This window comes from Canis aureus, chromosome 12, assembly GCF_053574225.1.
Source record: "Canis aureus isolate CA01 chromosome 12, VMU_Caureus_v.1.0, whole genome shotgun sequence".
In the NCBI taxonomy this organism is placed as follows: domain Eukaryota; kingdom Metazoa; phylum Chordata; class Mammalia; order Carnivora; family Canidae; genus Canis; species Canis aureus.
Window position 1 is genome coordinate 56,718,954 of NC_135622.1, and position 15,418 is coordinate 56,734,371.

Consider the following 15,418-nt stretch of genomic DNA (forward strand, 5'->3'; position numbering starts at 1 on the left):
CTCCCCACTCGGGGCTCTGCTCCTTCTTGTGTCCCTGCAACGGGTGACGGTGACGGCTGACCCTGACGCTAAGGCCACCCATCTCCTGACGCGTTTCAGCTCCACTTCTGCAGTTCCTCCCTGGCCAAGCCTTCTCTGGTTTCACTCCTCGAGGCTCTTTCCCCTTCCCTCCAGAGAGGACCCGGACCCAGAGCCCGAGCCCCCCTGCGCTGGTAGGGACACTGAAGCGAGAACTCAGGAAGACTGTGTCCCATCTAATGCAAGGGGTGAAAGTGCCCCTCCCTTACAGGTCTGGGGGCAGTGGCTTCCCCAGGTGCTACATCTGGGGAGGAGCGGGAGGGGTGGGGGGGGACTCAATCCCAGGTCCCCTGCAACCAGGTCACCGTGGTCCTGGCCACACCGGTGCCCCTGGCTCTGCTCGCCTGGAGATGCACCCAGCCTCAGAGCTGTGTGCCTCCGCCACCACCTCCCAGAGTCTGAACACCCCAAAAATCGTGAACTATAAGGGAGAAAATGACACTTGAAAACACTTCTACTGAGCTGGGTCACCACCACTCCTACTATTTTTAATTCATCCTGTCAAGATATTTTAAGAACCTCATGACCGACGAGCGATAAAATTGTGAGTAATTATACCTGGTCGTGTTTAGGGTGCAGCCCGAAACCCGATAGAGGTCCAGCACCGCATAGACAGAAGTTACTCTGAACACCGCAGACCGGTGTCACTGCACCGACTGGGAGGACGCAGCCCCGTGGCCACTCGGGGAGGCACGAGCCAGGGCGGGATCCTCGGAGCTCCGCGCCCAGGCCGTCTCACGTCCCGGCTGTTGGCAGCGCGTGTTGGCTGCCGCGGATCCAGCGACGCGTGTCTTGCTCGACGTCAGGCCGCCGAGAACCAGCACCGGTTTGGCTGGTACGCCCAGGAGCGGGGACATGAGCGCTGACAGGGCTCCCAGAAGCCTTGTGTGACGCATAGACCTCCCGATCTGAGTCACACAGACCTGGGCTCTGGCTCTGACCCTGCCCTTAGGGGTGGAAGCAGTTCTGACTCAGGACAATTCCCTCGGCCTCTAAGAGCCTTTGTTTCCTTATCTGGGAAACACAGGGGTAAAAATAGAGTCTCTCCTTTATTGGATTGTTGTGGGGACACTTGAGGCCATGTGCGGAGAGCCCTGGACACGATGCCTACCTAGCGTGGGTCAGACTCTCAACGAGAAGTAGCAACTATTAATTCTCACAATAACTTGGAAGTTGGCCTTAATAGGTCCATCTTACAGATGAAGAGACTGAGCCCGTGTTTACTGGGGTTTCAGGCAGCTGCTGACTCTCCGTCGTTTCCTGCACTACAGCTCCTGAGACCCCATCAGTGCCCCCAAGGGCCGTGGCCAGACTGAATTTCCCCTGAGCTACCTCCCTGGCTGTGTGTCCCCCCCACCCCCAACACCGACGCTGCTGGACCAGGGTCTGCGAGCCACCTGTTAACCCCCTGAAGGACACTGTGGATTTTCCCATTCCCATTCTCCCTTAGCTCAAGCTCTGACCTCTTCCTGGAGTGCCCCTCCCCTCCTCTCTTCCTTTTCAAATTTGTCCGCCTCCTGGGCCCATGTCAGACCTCCTTCCTCCACGGAGCCTGCCTGGATCTGTCCACCGCATAATGAGTCTCCCATCCTTTAACGTGTGAGGAAAAGGATGGGAGTGAAACGGACATTTCTGAACTCCTTCCACGAGCCTGGTGTTTTCTTAGACATGCCATCTCTAATGATCAAGGTTTGCTTTTTCCCAAAAGACGAAACAGGCTCAGGGAGGCTCGCCTGGCCAGGAAGAAGTGGAGAGAGTCCTCCTCATCCAACATGTAGAGTGGGCCAGGGAGGTGACCTACCTGGGAGTCCAGGTCACATCATCCCAATTACTGTGGGGACCCCTCTGGACAGGCCTTACTCCTCTTTGGCTCCAATAGTCCTTCACACAGGAGCAAGGACACGGCATGGGGGAAAAAAAACACATCAGGTGGTTTTTTTTTCAATAATAATAATAACAAACTTAATTTTCAATATTTTGAATAATAATTTTCAATAATAATAATAATAAACTTAATTTTTCTAGAGTAGTTTAGGTTGATCTACAAAGCGGATCTGAAAGTACAGGGAGTTCTCATATACTCTGTTCCCACATATGCACACCTTCCCCACGATCATCATCCTCGCACCAGATTAGCACATTTGTTACACCCGATGAACTTTCATGCCTTTTTCTGGCCTGATAGTTCATTTCTTTTTTAGTGCTGACCGCTATTCCACTGTCTGGATGCACCACAACTGGTTCATCCATTCACCTACAGAAGAATATCTGAGTTGCTTCCAAGGTTTGGCAATTATGAATACAGCTGCTATAAGCCCCTGTCCGCACATAGGGTTTGTGTATTGGCATCAGCTTCCAACTCTTTCAGATAAAGACCAAGGAGCACAATTTCTGGATTGCATGAGAAGAGTATGTTTAGTTTTGTAAGAAATCGCCAAACTCCAGAGTGGTTGCACCGTTCTGCATTCCCGCCAGCAGTGAGTGAGCGGTCCTGTTGCTCCCCGTCCCCGCCAGCACGTCCACATCTTCACCATCCTAATAGCTACACCATGGTACCTCGTGGTTGTTTTAATTTCTATGATGCCTTATGATGTGGAGTATCTTTTCATGTTTATTGGCCACCTGTGTATCTTCTTTGCTGAGGTGCACGCAAAGATCTTTGGCCCATTTTTTAACCGAGTTGTCGGTTTTCTTACAGTTAAGCGTGAAGAGTTCTGTGGGTATTTTGGATAAGAGTACATGTCATGTACATACACTAGATCTGTCAAGGTCCTGGTAGAAAACAGACAGGCCACTCCAGATGAGTCCTTAAGGAAGCCTATTAAAGAGACTGTTGACAGGATATGGGCAGAGTTGAGGAAGACCGTCAGGGAGCAGTGACAAGACCAGCACCAGCCAGAGGAGGGGCCAAGATCAGCGTGGCCTGGGGGAAAGGACAGTGGGCAGCGGCCTGAGCCCAGGTGTCAGACGCAGGGCATCAGCCTCCAAAGGTGTCTACATCCTAATCTCCAGAACCTGTGTCTATGTCACGTCCTGGAGGTCTGGTTACACAGCAAAGGGAAATTAAGGCAACAGTGGAATTAGGGTTGCTGGTTGGCTGGGCTTAAAATGGGGAGACCGCTCTGGATTATCTCCAAACAATAACCTGAATAATCACCCCAGACCCTCCTCTGCTTTGCCCCTGTAGAGCTTGGAGCACGCCTGTCACCAATGCCTGTCACCGCAGGCTCTGTCCTTGCTGTGTGCAATAGGTGGGCCTGATATAATCACGGGATCTTTAAAAGAAGAGTGGGGAGGCAGGAGAGAAGCAGAAATGGCAGCATGGGAGCAGTTTGGCACCACACTGCTGACTTTGAGAAGGAGGAGACTGCAAGTCAGTGATGCTGGCAGCCTGCAGAAACCAGAAGGCAAGGACACAGGTTCTCCACTAGGGCTTCCAGAAGGAACACACCCTGCCAACACCTTGATGTCAGCCCCACCAGGCCTGTACTTCTGTTCTACTGAACTGTAAGGTAATTAATTTGCATCATCTGAAGCCACTCAGTCTGCTGTCATGTATTACAGCAGACATCAAAGAGTAGTACATGAAATAGCCGGAGGAGACCCCCCCTCCCCACTGCAGGACCTCTGGTTGAGGATGCCAAGGGTGTGGGCCAGTCCATGGTAATCCAGTGGGGAGGAAGCGAAAAGAACAATACCTTGAACCCTCTCCTCCCACTTTCTCATTGTCCACCATGGGATGAACCCATGTGGAAGCCAGAGAACTCAGGGCAGAGTGGGGAAGGATGAAGACGAGATACGGAAAGGCATAATAAAGGGAAGATGTGTGTGTGTGTGCGTGTGTGTGTGTGCATGCACATGCCTCTCTCTCTCTCTCTCTCACACACACACACACACACACACTCATTGCCGTGAAGCTAAACTCTGTTTCTCTAAGTCAGAAAATCCTACCATGACTCAATCCTGGAGTGAGGGAAACAGGAATTAACTCTTTTTCTTAGGGCTCAAGTAGCAAATAATCTCTCCAGGTCATCGGTTGGCATCAGGATCAAGAGCTGCATAGGGATTGGAAGCTGTATTAGTGCAACAAAGTACCACAAACTGGGAGCCTCAAACCAAAGAGATTTGGTTTCTCATAGTTCTGGAGGCTGGAAGTCCAAGATTAAGGTGTCAGCTGGTCTGGCTCCTGCTGAGAACTCTCTTCCTGGCTGGCAGACAGTTTCCTCCCCACCGTGTCCTCAGATGGCAGAGAGAGAGCGGGCTCTCTGGACCTCTGACAGTAAGGACACTAATCCTGTGGGATCAGGGCCCCACCCTTCTGACCTCTCTCATTTAACCCTAATTACTTCCTTACTCCGAATGCAGTCACACTAGGGCATAGGCTTCAGCATATGAACTGAGGGAAGGGGGACACAGAGCAGTCCGCAGCTGAAGCCCTTTGGACTGTATCTTGCGTGTAAACGGCAAGAAGGTCCGATGCCCAGGCACACAAAGCAAGCAAAGGGTCTTGGCCTCAGAGACCCCCTGGCCTGGCCAGGAAGCCTCCTTAATACCTTACATGATTGACCACACAGCCCCAAACAGCATCTCTCCATCTCTGTGCTGGACTCAGAACCACTGCCTGTCTACAGATGCTCATGCCTGGTGGATCCCCTTAGCACTGCGTGGCCCTGAATTATATGCTGCATAATTAGAGGTGGAATAATTTAGCCTGGTCTGTGGTTAAACAGGAGAGCCAAGATTTTGATTCCAATGTACACAGTGGAGGACTTCAGGGATCAGAGTTTTCCAATACAGACTGAAATTAGTTTTAACACAAGTGATGTTTCGTTTTTATTCAGTCAGGGTTCACATGGGTATGGAGGAAGCAAGCTCTATGCCCAGAGCATCCACACACGGATACACTCTCTGAGAAGAGTTTCAGGTTAGGAGGACCACCAATGAGAGCTTCAAACAGAGGGCACATCGGCCACTCTGCTGTGGTCCCCTGAGTGAAGATAGGAATTGTGAGCCCTCTGACGTGGCCACAGGGGGAACGCACGGGGTGGGTCAACGGTGCTGATTCTCCCTCTACTTCCACAGTAACTGCACTTTGCAGTCTGCCTCTGACCTGGCTGGAGAGGCTCATCCACAGAAGACACAGAGGAAGTTCTCTTTCTGTGTGACAGAGGTTGCTAAACCTAGAGCTGTCCTAAAAAGGCAACAATACCTCCACATCTTTGACACTCCCTGGGAAAGACACTCCCACTAGAGCCACAAGTGAAAAACCGGGAACTCTTCCCTTTGTCTTTAAGCTTCCCTACCCTGTAGGAGTTAAAAGATTAACTCTTGTAGTGACAGCAGGGCAGGGGGCAGGGAGCCTCCAGTCCTGAAGACTCCTACCTGCTCAGCGCCCTAACACAAAGGAGTAAGAGACTGATCGCTCGCCTGAGACACACAGCCAGTGACTAGCAGAGCTGAGATGCATTATCCACCTCTCCTGATCCCAAGCCCTGTGTCCTCTCCACCGTTCCAGCCTAGACCTTGGGAGACTGAGTACTTCCAAAGGCAAGCAGGAACTTGCCTTTTTCTGGATCCTACAGGCCTTATTGAGCTACACGAAACCCAGTGAAGAGTTAAAAACCTATTAATACAGGTTTTTTGGCTTCAAAGAAAACTGGTCTACCATTCATACGTATGGAATCTTTGTTGTGGACTGTATTATGTCCCCCCAAAATCCATCTGTTGAAATCTTAGCCCACAAGGTGACTGTATGATTGCATATCTGGACGGAAGATCAAACTATCACTGGAGCACAGCAACTTTGCCAAAGACAAAAAAAAAAAAAAAAAAAAAAAAAAAAAAAAACAGAGGAAACCTCGGTTTGGCTCCAGTTAAGTATCAGGGGTTCTAAGTGTGAGATACTTTTTATCTCTAAAGTTCTGGCATTTACAAAGGCTAAATAAAGAAAGGGACTAATGAAAGGTCTTAAGACATATTAACACACTTTTTTTTCCCCCTTGCTCACCCTGCTCCATGGGAATGACATCCTAAAAGCCTGGGAAAGCCCGATGCCCTGAGGACACATCTATCAGTGACAAAAGAATCCCTGGAGGATGTCAGTGTGGTGCTCAAACAGCCATTTAGCAAGAAGAGTAACAGCTGCAAAGTGCCAAAGCTTTGGCAAGTCCTTGACCAGCTGTCTCTGGAACGACCCGCACAGCCGCACAGCCCAAGCAGGCCGGGCGCTCGGTGCCCGCAGGATGCCTACTTACACTTCAGGTCTGGAGCTTTCTCACAGTTTGGCTCATTCAATCTTCACGGACATTCTGTAAGGTAGATAATATATATTTTTAAATGCAGAAAGGGGTAGAGAGGTCAAAACACTTGCGCCGGCTCACAGGGCTGGTAAGTAAGGCCCAGCCCTTGGGGATCCCCTTGCACCCAGCACCCGCTTCCCTGGGTTGAACCCAACGGAGAAATGCAAAGGCAGCGAGCGCACAGGCCTCGGTGGCCTCGGTCCCCGGCTCGCCAGGCCAGGCGCGGCTGCTCAGGGGCCCCCTTCGGGGGAGGGCGGGTCCTCCTCCCGTCCCGGAGCCTCGCGGAGAGGAGGAGGCGCTCGCTCTCCTCCCCGGGCAGCCCGCCCAGTCTCGGCGGCGCAGTGAGAGAGGGAGGGAGCGCCGGGCGGGCGCGGGCGCGGGATGGAGAGCAGCAGCCCGCGGCCCCCGGGGCCCAGCGCCGGCCCCGGCCCCGCGCTCAGCCTGGACGCGCGGCTGCGCGGGGACCCGCGCCCGTGGGCCAAGGTGCTGTTCACGGCGCTGTACGCGCTCATCCTGGCGCTGGGCTCCGCGGGCAATGCGCTGTCCGTGCGCGTGGTGCTGAAAGGGCGCGCCGGGCCCCCGGGCCGCCTGCGCTACCACGTGCTCAGCCTGGCGCTCTCCGCGCTGCTGCTGCTGCTGGTCGGCGTGCCCGTGGAGCTCTACGACTTCGTGTGGTGCCGCCACCCCTGGGTGTTCGGAGACCTGGGCTGCCGCGCCTACCACTTCGTGCGCGAGCTGTGCGCCTACACCACGGTGCTCAGCGTGGCCAGCCTGAGCGCCGAGCGCTGCCTGGCCGTGTGCCAGCCCCTGCGCGCCCGCCGCCTGCTGTCGCCGCGCCGCACCCGCCGCCTGCTGTCGCTCGTCTGGGCCGCCTCGCTCGGCCTCGCCCTGCCCATGGCAATCATCATGGGGCAGAAGCACGAGCTGGAGACGGCTGGCGGGGAGCCGGAGCCCGCCTCGCGCGTGTGCACCGTGCTGGTGAGCCGCGCCACGCTCCAGGTCTTCATTCAGGTAAGGGCAGGGAGGGGGGAGGAGGGGGGAGGCTAAGGGGCCTGCGTTTTCACTTCTGATGCCGCTCGCCCCCACACACACCCTCCCCACGCCCCACAACGCAAGCGGGTCTCCCAGCCTCCATTGTACAGAGGACTTGGGGAGAGAGAGGCCTGGCAAAGAGGAGGCATTAAGAGAAACCCCGATTTGAATTCAAAGCTAATTGTGGGGACACCTGGGTGGCTCAGTGGTTGAGCATCTGCCTTTGGCTCAGGTCTGATCCCGGAGTCCTGGGATGGAGTCCCACCCACTTCGGGGTCCCTGCAGGGAGCCTGCTTCTCCCTCTGCCTCTCTCTGTGTCTCTCATGAATAAATAAATAAAACCTTAAAAAACAAACAAACAAAACAAAACTAATTGTGAAAGTCTGCTTTCTCACCAGTGGTTGCAAGAGCTGTGACCACATATTACTGGGTGTAAGAATTACAGGGGTGGGGCTGTAAAAATGTAGATTTCATAACCCACTCCAGCCTTCTACTTTTATCATCAAGACAGACTCACAAAACAGCAGACTATCCAGTTTAATGGGATTTTGTGGAGCTATAAAAGAGAGGCCTGGATATTCAATTTTAAGGGATCTCAGAAGAAATACACACATGAATTGTAGCCTTAAGAATTTGGGAAAGTAGAAAGTTATTAAGCCTGGCTGGAAAACGTTCCACGCAGCTTCAGAAGTTGCTTGCTCTGGTCACTATAGAGAATTACTCAGAAGCAACAAGGTAGGCTCCCTAATTTATAAAAATCCACCTCCTGTATCAGACATGTTTGCAGGTTGTCAAATTCCTTAGCCAAATCTGGACCCAATGATATCGAAGACAAAAACAAAAGCAGAAACACACCAGCAGGGAGAATAGTAATGGTACTAAAGAAGCTGGGCATGCAGGGGATCCAAACAGCAGTCAGAAGGAGGGGCCCCGCTGACAACAGTGGGAGCTGCTTCTCCTGCCACATCAGGTGGACTAGTCATGGCCTGACCCCTCAGCCGTCCAGTCCACACATTGCCCTCCCATGCCGGCCCAAGCACATCACGGCCGCGGAGCAGTGTATCTAGAGCACCCATCTACCTCCCAGCAGCTCCCACGTAGGTTCTGAGTTGCAGCAGAATAGTCAGAGCCTTAGGCCTGACTGTGTAGCTCCCTGCTGCACCCTGGTGTGGCCGTGGCAATGAACCAGCAACCATATGCTCTGAAGGCCTGGTAGCCAAGTTCCACCAGTTTTCACAGACGAGGGTGATAGCTTCCAGGCTGCACCTATTTTGGAGTTGGGCTAAGGGGTGGGAGAGTGCCAAGCAGGGTCGGTGCTGCGAATATGCTGCTTGCATAGTTTATTTTGAGTGGTACAGACTGAGCGACGCAATAGAAACTGCGAAATGTGCCAGGGGCAAGCTTTTGACATGATGCATAGTGAATTCCTTCGGCGTAACAGCATTATTCGACAAGTAGCATATTAAAAACTTTAACTTGAGACATACAGTCTACGTTAACACAGCAAAATAACCAAACTCAAATTAGGATTATTTCGGTCCACCTTCCTTTTTAGTGTCTTGTCACTCAGGGTCCATCTTAATCGGTAATTTTTGGCCACAGAAAAATTGCTCATAGCTTTTCAAAGTACAAAAAAACTGTAATTTTTCCAGAAAATTTTCAAAGTTCCCAAAGATTAATTACTAGTTTATAGATATATTTTTACCTTCGGTTTCTGTCTTGACTGGTATTAAAGTTATAATTTGATAATAAGTATGTTGTTGCTGATCAAGCCCTGCCTAGTTCTGCAACAAACTAAAATGACTGTCACTTATTTTGTTATTTTTTCTCTTGGTGCTGCTGATTTGTGAGCATGGATTAAGAACAAAGCATGAGTGTTAACTCCTTAAAAACGTACAGCACCCAACCCAGATATTTGGTACTGATTTTAAAGTGCTATTAAAATGTGCAGTTCGGGGGTGCCCGGATGGCTCAGTTGATTAAGCATCAGACTCTTGATTTTGGCTCAGGTCATAATTCTGGGGTCCTGGGATCGAGCCCTGGGTCAGGCCCTACACTCAGCGTAGAGTCTGCTTGAGGATTCTCTATCTCTCCTTCTGCCTCTTCCCCTGCTCCCTCTCTCGCTCTCAAATAAATAATTTTTCAAAAAAATAAAAACTTAAAATGTCGTTTTAAAAAAAATGCTCACATAGAACCAATGAGGAAAAACCCTGCAACACATGCACTTTGAAATTTATCTGTTTTTTAAGATTTTATTTATTTGAGAGAGAGAGAGAGAGCACGAGCAGGGGGAGGAACAAAAGGGGAAGAATCTCAAGCGGACTCCACACTTACTGCGAGCTCGACATAGGGCTCGACTCCACGACCCCAAGCTCATGACCTGAGCTGAAACCAAAAGTCAGATGCTCAACTGACTGAGCTGCCCAGGCACCCCAAATAGGTTGGATTTTAAAAATTAAACACTTAAAACACAAGGTGTTATGTAATAAACTTGTTTTTCATAAGTTAAAAAATATCAATAATTATGTTACAAGGCTTGTAACGTAAGACAGCTGTCCCCTTGCCACCCCTTCACACTCTGATTTATATTCTCTCGTTGAGGGGCAGCTACTGTCTGCCCACCCTTGCCGCTTGCTGCTCTTTGCCTACATATTTCTAAAGAACACGCCTGCTTGATTTCACAGTTTTTACGTGTTATGCAGTGTCTTCTAACTGGAGAGGAGCATTCTGGTCTCTTACTTTCTCATCCCTACCCTCCTCGTCCTGTATCCACGCACACTCCTCACCACTCCTCCAGTGTAATTCCGTCAGGGAATAATAAGGTTAGTCCTGGACTCAGTACTTACACACTGTGACTATGTTAAACGTTCTTCACAGATGAACCACGTCATATATTTTTATTATATTTCCTTTCCAATATCACCTTTGCTTCCTTGCCATTAACAAAGGTCTTTTTTTTCCCCCCAATTTGCTTAGTTTCCTGCGCTCTATTTCTCATGCCTGTTTTACTCCTCTACTACAAGTATAAATACTACTTCAGCATATCCAGACCCATCCGGTCAACTGCCAATCGAATCCTCCAGGCTCCCCCTGGAGCCCCCTCTTCTGCTCCAATCTAACTGATGCACTTCGGCCACATACCCTATTTTTTGGACCTCAGGTCTACCTCTTTATTGGTATACAACCTTGTTTTGATGGAACACATGTTCTCGTAACCTCCTATGACCTGAGAAAAGGTCCACAGAAGGTTAAACAAAAAAGTAAGAATTTGCATGTCTGAAAATGTTCCAGATTATCCTCACATTCGCTGTAAGAGGGCTGAACACAGAATTCTAAGACTGAAACCACTTTTCCTCACAAGTTGTAAAGCATCACTCCATTATTTCCCAGCTTCCACCATTGCCTTAAAGAAGTCTAATGCCATTCTGGTTCCCATCCTTCGTATGTACCCTCTCTTATCCCCCGGAAGCTTTCAGGGTTGTCTTTATCCACAGTGTGCTAAAAGTCCTAAGAACGTACCTTGATGTGGGCTTATTTTCATCCATGGTTCTAGGCCCCCAGGCAGCCTTTCACTCTGGAAGCTTATATCCCTCACTCTTGGAAAAACCTTCTTCGATGTGGCTTATTTTAAGAAACTGATTTCCTGCCCTCTGTTTTATCTATTTGCTTTCTAGAACCCACTATTACCTAGGCCATGAATGTCTTCAACTAATAGCAAATATCCTTATGTCTCTCCTGTCTTTATTGCTCTTTCCCATCTTTCTGAGAAGCTTCTCAGCCTTATCTGGTAACCCTGCTGTTGCCCGTCTCCTGCTGCTGCTGCAGATTCCTGGGCCCTGGGCCCAGCCTGATGCCCAGCATCACAGAGCCTTGGTGCCACCACCATAAGCCATGGAATTACCTTTACAGGTGAATGTGCTGGTGTCCTTCGTGCTCCCCTTGGCATTAACTGCCTTCCTGAACGGGGTCACTGTGAGCCATCTGGTGGCCCTCTGCTCCCAGGTGCCGTCCACTTCTGCCCCGGGAAGCCCCGCCCCCAGCCACATGGAACTAATGAGTGAGGAGAGGAGGACGCTCCCCCTGGGGGGCCCGGCCAGCCTGGTGAGACACAAGGACTCCAGCCGGCTTCGCCGCCTCCAGCACAGCATCCAGGTTCTCAGTTAAGTACTCAGTAACACTGTCCTGAGCACAAGAGTTGGGGCTCCAGGGCCGCCACCCCTAACCCCTGGCCAAGTGACCTTGAGCAAGTTCCTATCTCTCTCCAGGCATACCTCTCTATGCCCCAGGGGAATTGTATGATCACCAGTAGGCTTCCATAAGGTTCGGTGGTATGATTATAGGACAGAATGGGAATTCTGTACACGAAAGCCCCATCTGCTCCAGGGAGTAATATAGAAATGAGATAAGTGGATACCCAGTTACTTTGCAGAGTCTGGCCTATGGATGGATACAAGAAGCAGCTGTAGTTGGGGACCTGCGGCCTGGGAATGATGGAATCAGACCAGCTGAGTCCCCAGCCCAGTTCCCCACCAACTCCCCACTTTCCCTGATAAAACATTGCTTGTTGGTTGGTTTTTCTAAGTATCTGGGTCAACTTGTAGGGGAAGCATTAGGAAGCACAGGGAAACAGTTGTCTCCAAACACCTGCGGTAATGCAGGCGCTCGCTAAGGTCTGGGAAGATTAAATAAGAGATCAGGGTCTGCTCTCATCAATGCCCCGGTGTTGTACATAGGACAGCAATGCAAGAGCTACATGTCATGTGATGTGACAAGAACAGAGGCAGCCCATGATGGTGCCTGGACTTCTTTCCATAGACAACAGCATTGAGAGTCAATGCCCAAGAATGCAGGGAGATTTGCTTTGGAGATAGGTTTTTTCCAACAGTCTTTGGGTGTGGGCTGTGCTTCTCAAGCTTCTGTGTACGTGAGAAAGGTGTGGAGAGGCTGCTGGGCCCCAACCCTGAGATTCTAATTCAGTTGCTCTGGGTGGGCCCAAGACTCTGCATTTTCACCAAGCTCCCAGTTGACATCAACGCCCTGATCCAGAGGCCACATGGGACTACAGATGGATTTGACAGTCAGGACAGGCATAGAGGAAGGGAGGGAGGGGGAGAAGGTTAGGGACAAAGGGGCCTGTTGGAAGACTGCTGTCACAGTCCAGTGGAGGGGGAATATGAGCCCCTAGGGTGGAAGGAATCAAGAGATGCTAAAGAAGAGCTTTTTAACAGATTGGATCTAGGGGATAATGGAAAAATCAACAGACTATCTGGCTTATGACTTAAGTGCTAGATGGATGGTGGGCCGTCAATCAATCAGAAGAAGGAACAGAAGAGGCTTTATGAGGCAGAAGCACATGTAAGTTCAGTTGTCTCTGCAGTTAGACAATCAGGTGGGAATATCTCGCCCTGAGTTGAGAGTATATTCTGGTGGTCAGGATGAGACTGTAGAAGTTTCTAGAAGCATGTCAGTGTATGGGTGGTGGTTAAAGTGAATATTCACCCAGACATCAGGGTAACATCAGGTTTGTCTGCAAATCCAGATAGGAATGTGTCAGATAGCCTCAAAGTCCCCTTCCATCCCCTGGACTCTGGGAACAAGTTCCAGGGAAATGCTTTTGTCCACTTGGCATCTTCATCTCTGGAGGTGGCATAACTGAGAATGTTCGCTGTTGCTCTGTCCCTCCCTACCTGTTCTGCAGGAGCCATTGTGGCTGTGTATGTCATCTGCTGGATGCCGTACCACGTCCGCAGGCTCATGTACTGCTACATTTCCGATGACGGGTGGACCGGGTAGGTGCAGCAGAGGGACCCCAAGTGCATAGGGAAAGGCCACTGGGCTGGGCCTGGGACTTTCCATGCTCTCCACAGGGATTCCCAGTTGCTGGGTGTTTTGGAACTCTGGCCTCCATTCTAGCTGGTCCTGCCCAGTCTGTTCCCTCAAACTCTCTGAGCTGGGGGTGGGGAATGGGGCATTTTCTAGCAAGTTCACTGAACTGATAAGGCCAAGTGAGTGAGAGGTCTCAGTGGTGATCAGGGCTATGGGCAACCTGACTGCCGGACAGAGCAGTCCACAGGTGGGGCGCAGGGGGAGGGCCTTGCTATTGCAAGGAGAGGGGAGGAAGCCTCAGAGCCGTGAGTCCATGAGCTACCAAGGGCTCCCTTGACTGAGACCAGACCATGTATGCCTTTTGGGACATAACTGGAAAAAAGGAGAGAATCTACTGTCTTCCTTTGGGCAATCGCTATGCCTCTGATCATAAGTGGAAGGCAAACATCCAAGAGAAGAGAGATCCATGGAAATGGCTCTAAGGAAATGGCTGTGCCAACAGATGCCTCATCCTTGAGAGCTGCAAACACCCCTTACCTACAAATGCATATGCAAAGCCCTTCCCACTGCAGAGAACCCGTGTGGCGAGGAGCATGGCTTCCCAGAAGGACTTTCACTTCTTAGTGACGCCACATATCTGGACCACACCCAGCAGCACGAGCCTCCCGGGTCCCAGTGGCTAGGCAATGGCGCCTGTCAATCAGCAGGTGCACCTTGCACCATGCGGGGGACTGGGAACAGGGACTCAGAGGCTGGGTGGAGTCCACTCCCCCAAAAGGGCAGCTGGTGTTGAGGAGCCATTTGTCGAATTGACACCATGCTTCCCAGGAGGAGAGAACAGGCCTTCCTCACCTGGCCCTTTGGAGGAGAGATGCATTCTCCAGGAGGGGTGGATGCTGTGAGGAGGTACAGGTCCTCTTACATGCCTCCTGGGTTTCTCTTCCAGAACACTCTACAATTTCTATCACTACTTCTACCTGGTGACAAACACGCTTTTCTACGTCAGTTCGGCCGTGACCCCCATCCTGTACAACGTCGTGTCCTCCTCCTTCAGAAAACTCTTCCTGAAAGCCCTCGGCTCCCTGTGTCGACAGCACCACCGCATGGCGCCTTGACCCCTGGAAGCCCTGGAGCCTCACCCGAATGGACCCCAGCTGCGGGCTCTGGGGCCCCATCCCCTAGATACGCCGACCTGGACGGAGCAGAAGAATGAACGAAAGCAAACAGCAACTGGCCGCTCAGTCACTAGCATTCAGACAAGCTATTTTATCACAAGTAACTCAAGCTCTGCAGTCAGATGCACTCATCCGGACCCCCGGCCCCGCCACTTACCAGCTGTGCATCTGCAGGCGAGTCGCTTACACGCTGAGCCTCAGTCTTCCCATCTGTGTGATGGAGATGAACAGTACCCAGCTCTTAGAGTTGTTCGAAGATTAAAGTGCTTAGCACAGTGCCTAATGCATAATAAATAATAAATGTTGGCTGGCATATTTTTTTGTTACTGTTGTTACTATTCTCATTATTGCTGTTTTCCGCTCTCCTGGAAGTCCACTACATTCTCCTGTAGTTTTATGCTCATCAGTGTGGGCTCAGATGTCTTAGGAATTTCCACAAATAACAAATGACAATGCTCCAGAAGCGTACTGCACTGTCACATCCCATGGGCAGTAGTAACATTCTCCAGTCTCCCCCAGTAGGGAGGTGGCAGCCAGTAGAAGGACCCCATGAGCTGTGGGAGGCCCAGGGGCACCCGCTCCCCTCTCCTGGACTCTGGCCAGTGTGACTGACTGATGCCAGGCATCTGGGGCTCCCTGCGCGAGGACAGATGTGCGGCCGACCTGGATGCAGCAGGGTGCCAAAGACTTTATTTCTGGGATCCTGGGAATACTCTCATTACCACTGCCATCTTCTACGTGGGAAAACAAAAGCAAAGAGAAGTTAAGGAAAGTTCTTCTCCCACTATTCAGTAATGCAGGGATCAAAACCCAGGCTTGGGACCGAGCAGCCCAGGCTCACCAAGTGCCTCGAGCTGCTTCCCAGGGTTCTGATGGCCAAAGAGGAACAGAAAGTAAAGACTCATTATTAACGAATTGGATGAGTCATGATACTCCACTCAGTCCACCCAAATCCTATTTGTTAGGCCACCATTAAATAATGAGTATAAATCTCATTTAGCAGCATAA

At 51.0% G+C, this 15,418-nt stretch overlaps 1 protein-coding gene across 2 annotated transcripts; it reads left to right on the forward strand.

Annotated features, from left to right (window-relative positions):
• Positions 1 to 6,732: 6,732 nt before the first annotated feature.
• NTSR2 (neurotensin receptor 2) lies at positions 6,733 to 14,723 on the forward strand. Of its 2 annotated transcripts, none has more exons than XM_077916048.1 (4): positions 6,733 to 7,388; positions 11,319 to 11,568; positions 13,108 to 13,198; positions 14,182 to 14,723. In XM_077916048.1, the coding sequence occupies exons 1-4, from the start codon at positions 6,759 to 6,761 to the stop codon at positions 14,348 to 14,350; spliced, it is 1,140 nt and encodes a 379-aa protein (XP_077772174.1). In that variant the 5' UTR covers positions 6,733 to 6,758; the 3' UTR covers positions 14,351 to 14,723. The 2 variants fall into 2 exon arrangements, with proteins under 2 accessions (XP_077772174.1, XP_077772175.1); XM_077916049.1 differs by having other exon boundaries at positions 11,412 to 11,568.
• The last annotated feature ends 695 nt before the right edge of the window (positions 14,724 to 15,418 follow it).

Coding starts and splice junctions, on each gene's coding strand:
- NTSR2 (XM_077916048.1), top strand. CDS start 6,759: ATGGAGAGCAGCAGCCCGCGGCCCCCGGGGCCCAGCGCCGGCCCCGGC. Junction 7,389..11,318: donor CGCTCCAGGTCTTCATTCAG/GTAAGGGCAGGG, acceptor TTACCTTTACAG/GTGAATGTGCTGGTGTCCTT. Junction 13,199..14,181: donor TCCGATGACGGGTGGACCGG/GTAGGTGCAGCA, acceptor TTTCTCTTCCAG/AACACTCTACAATTTCTATC.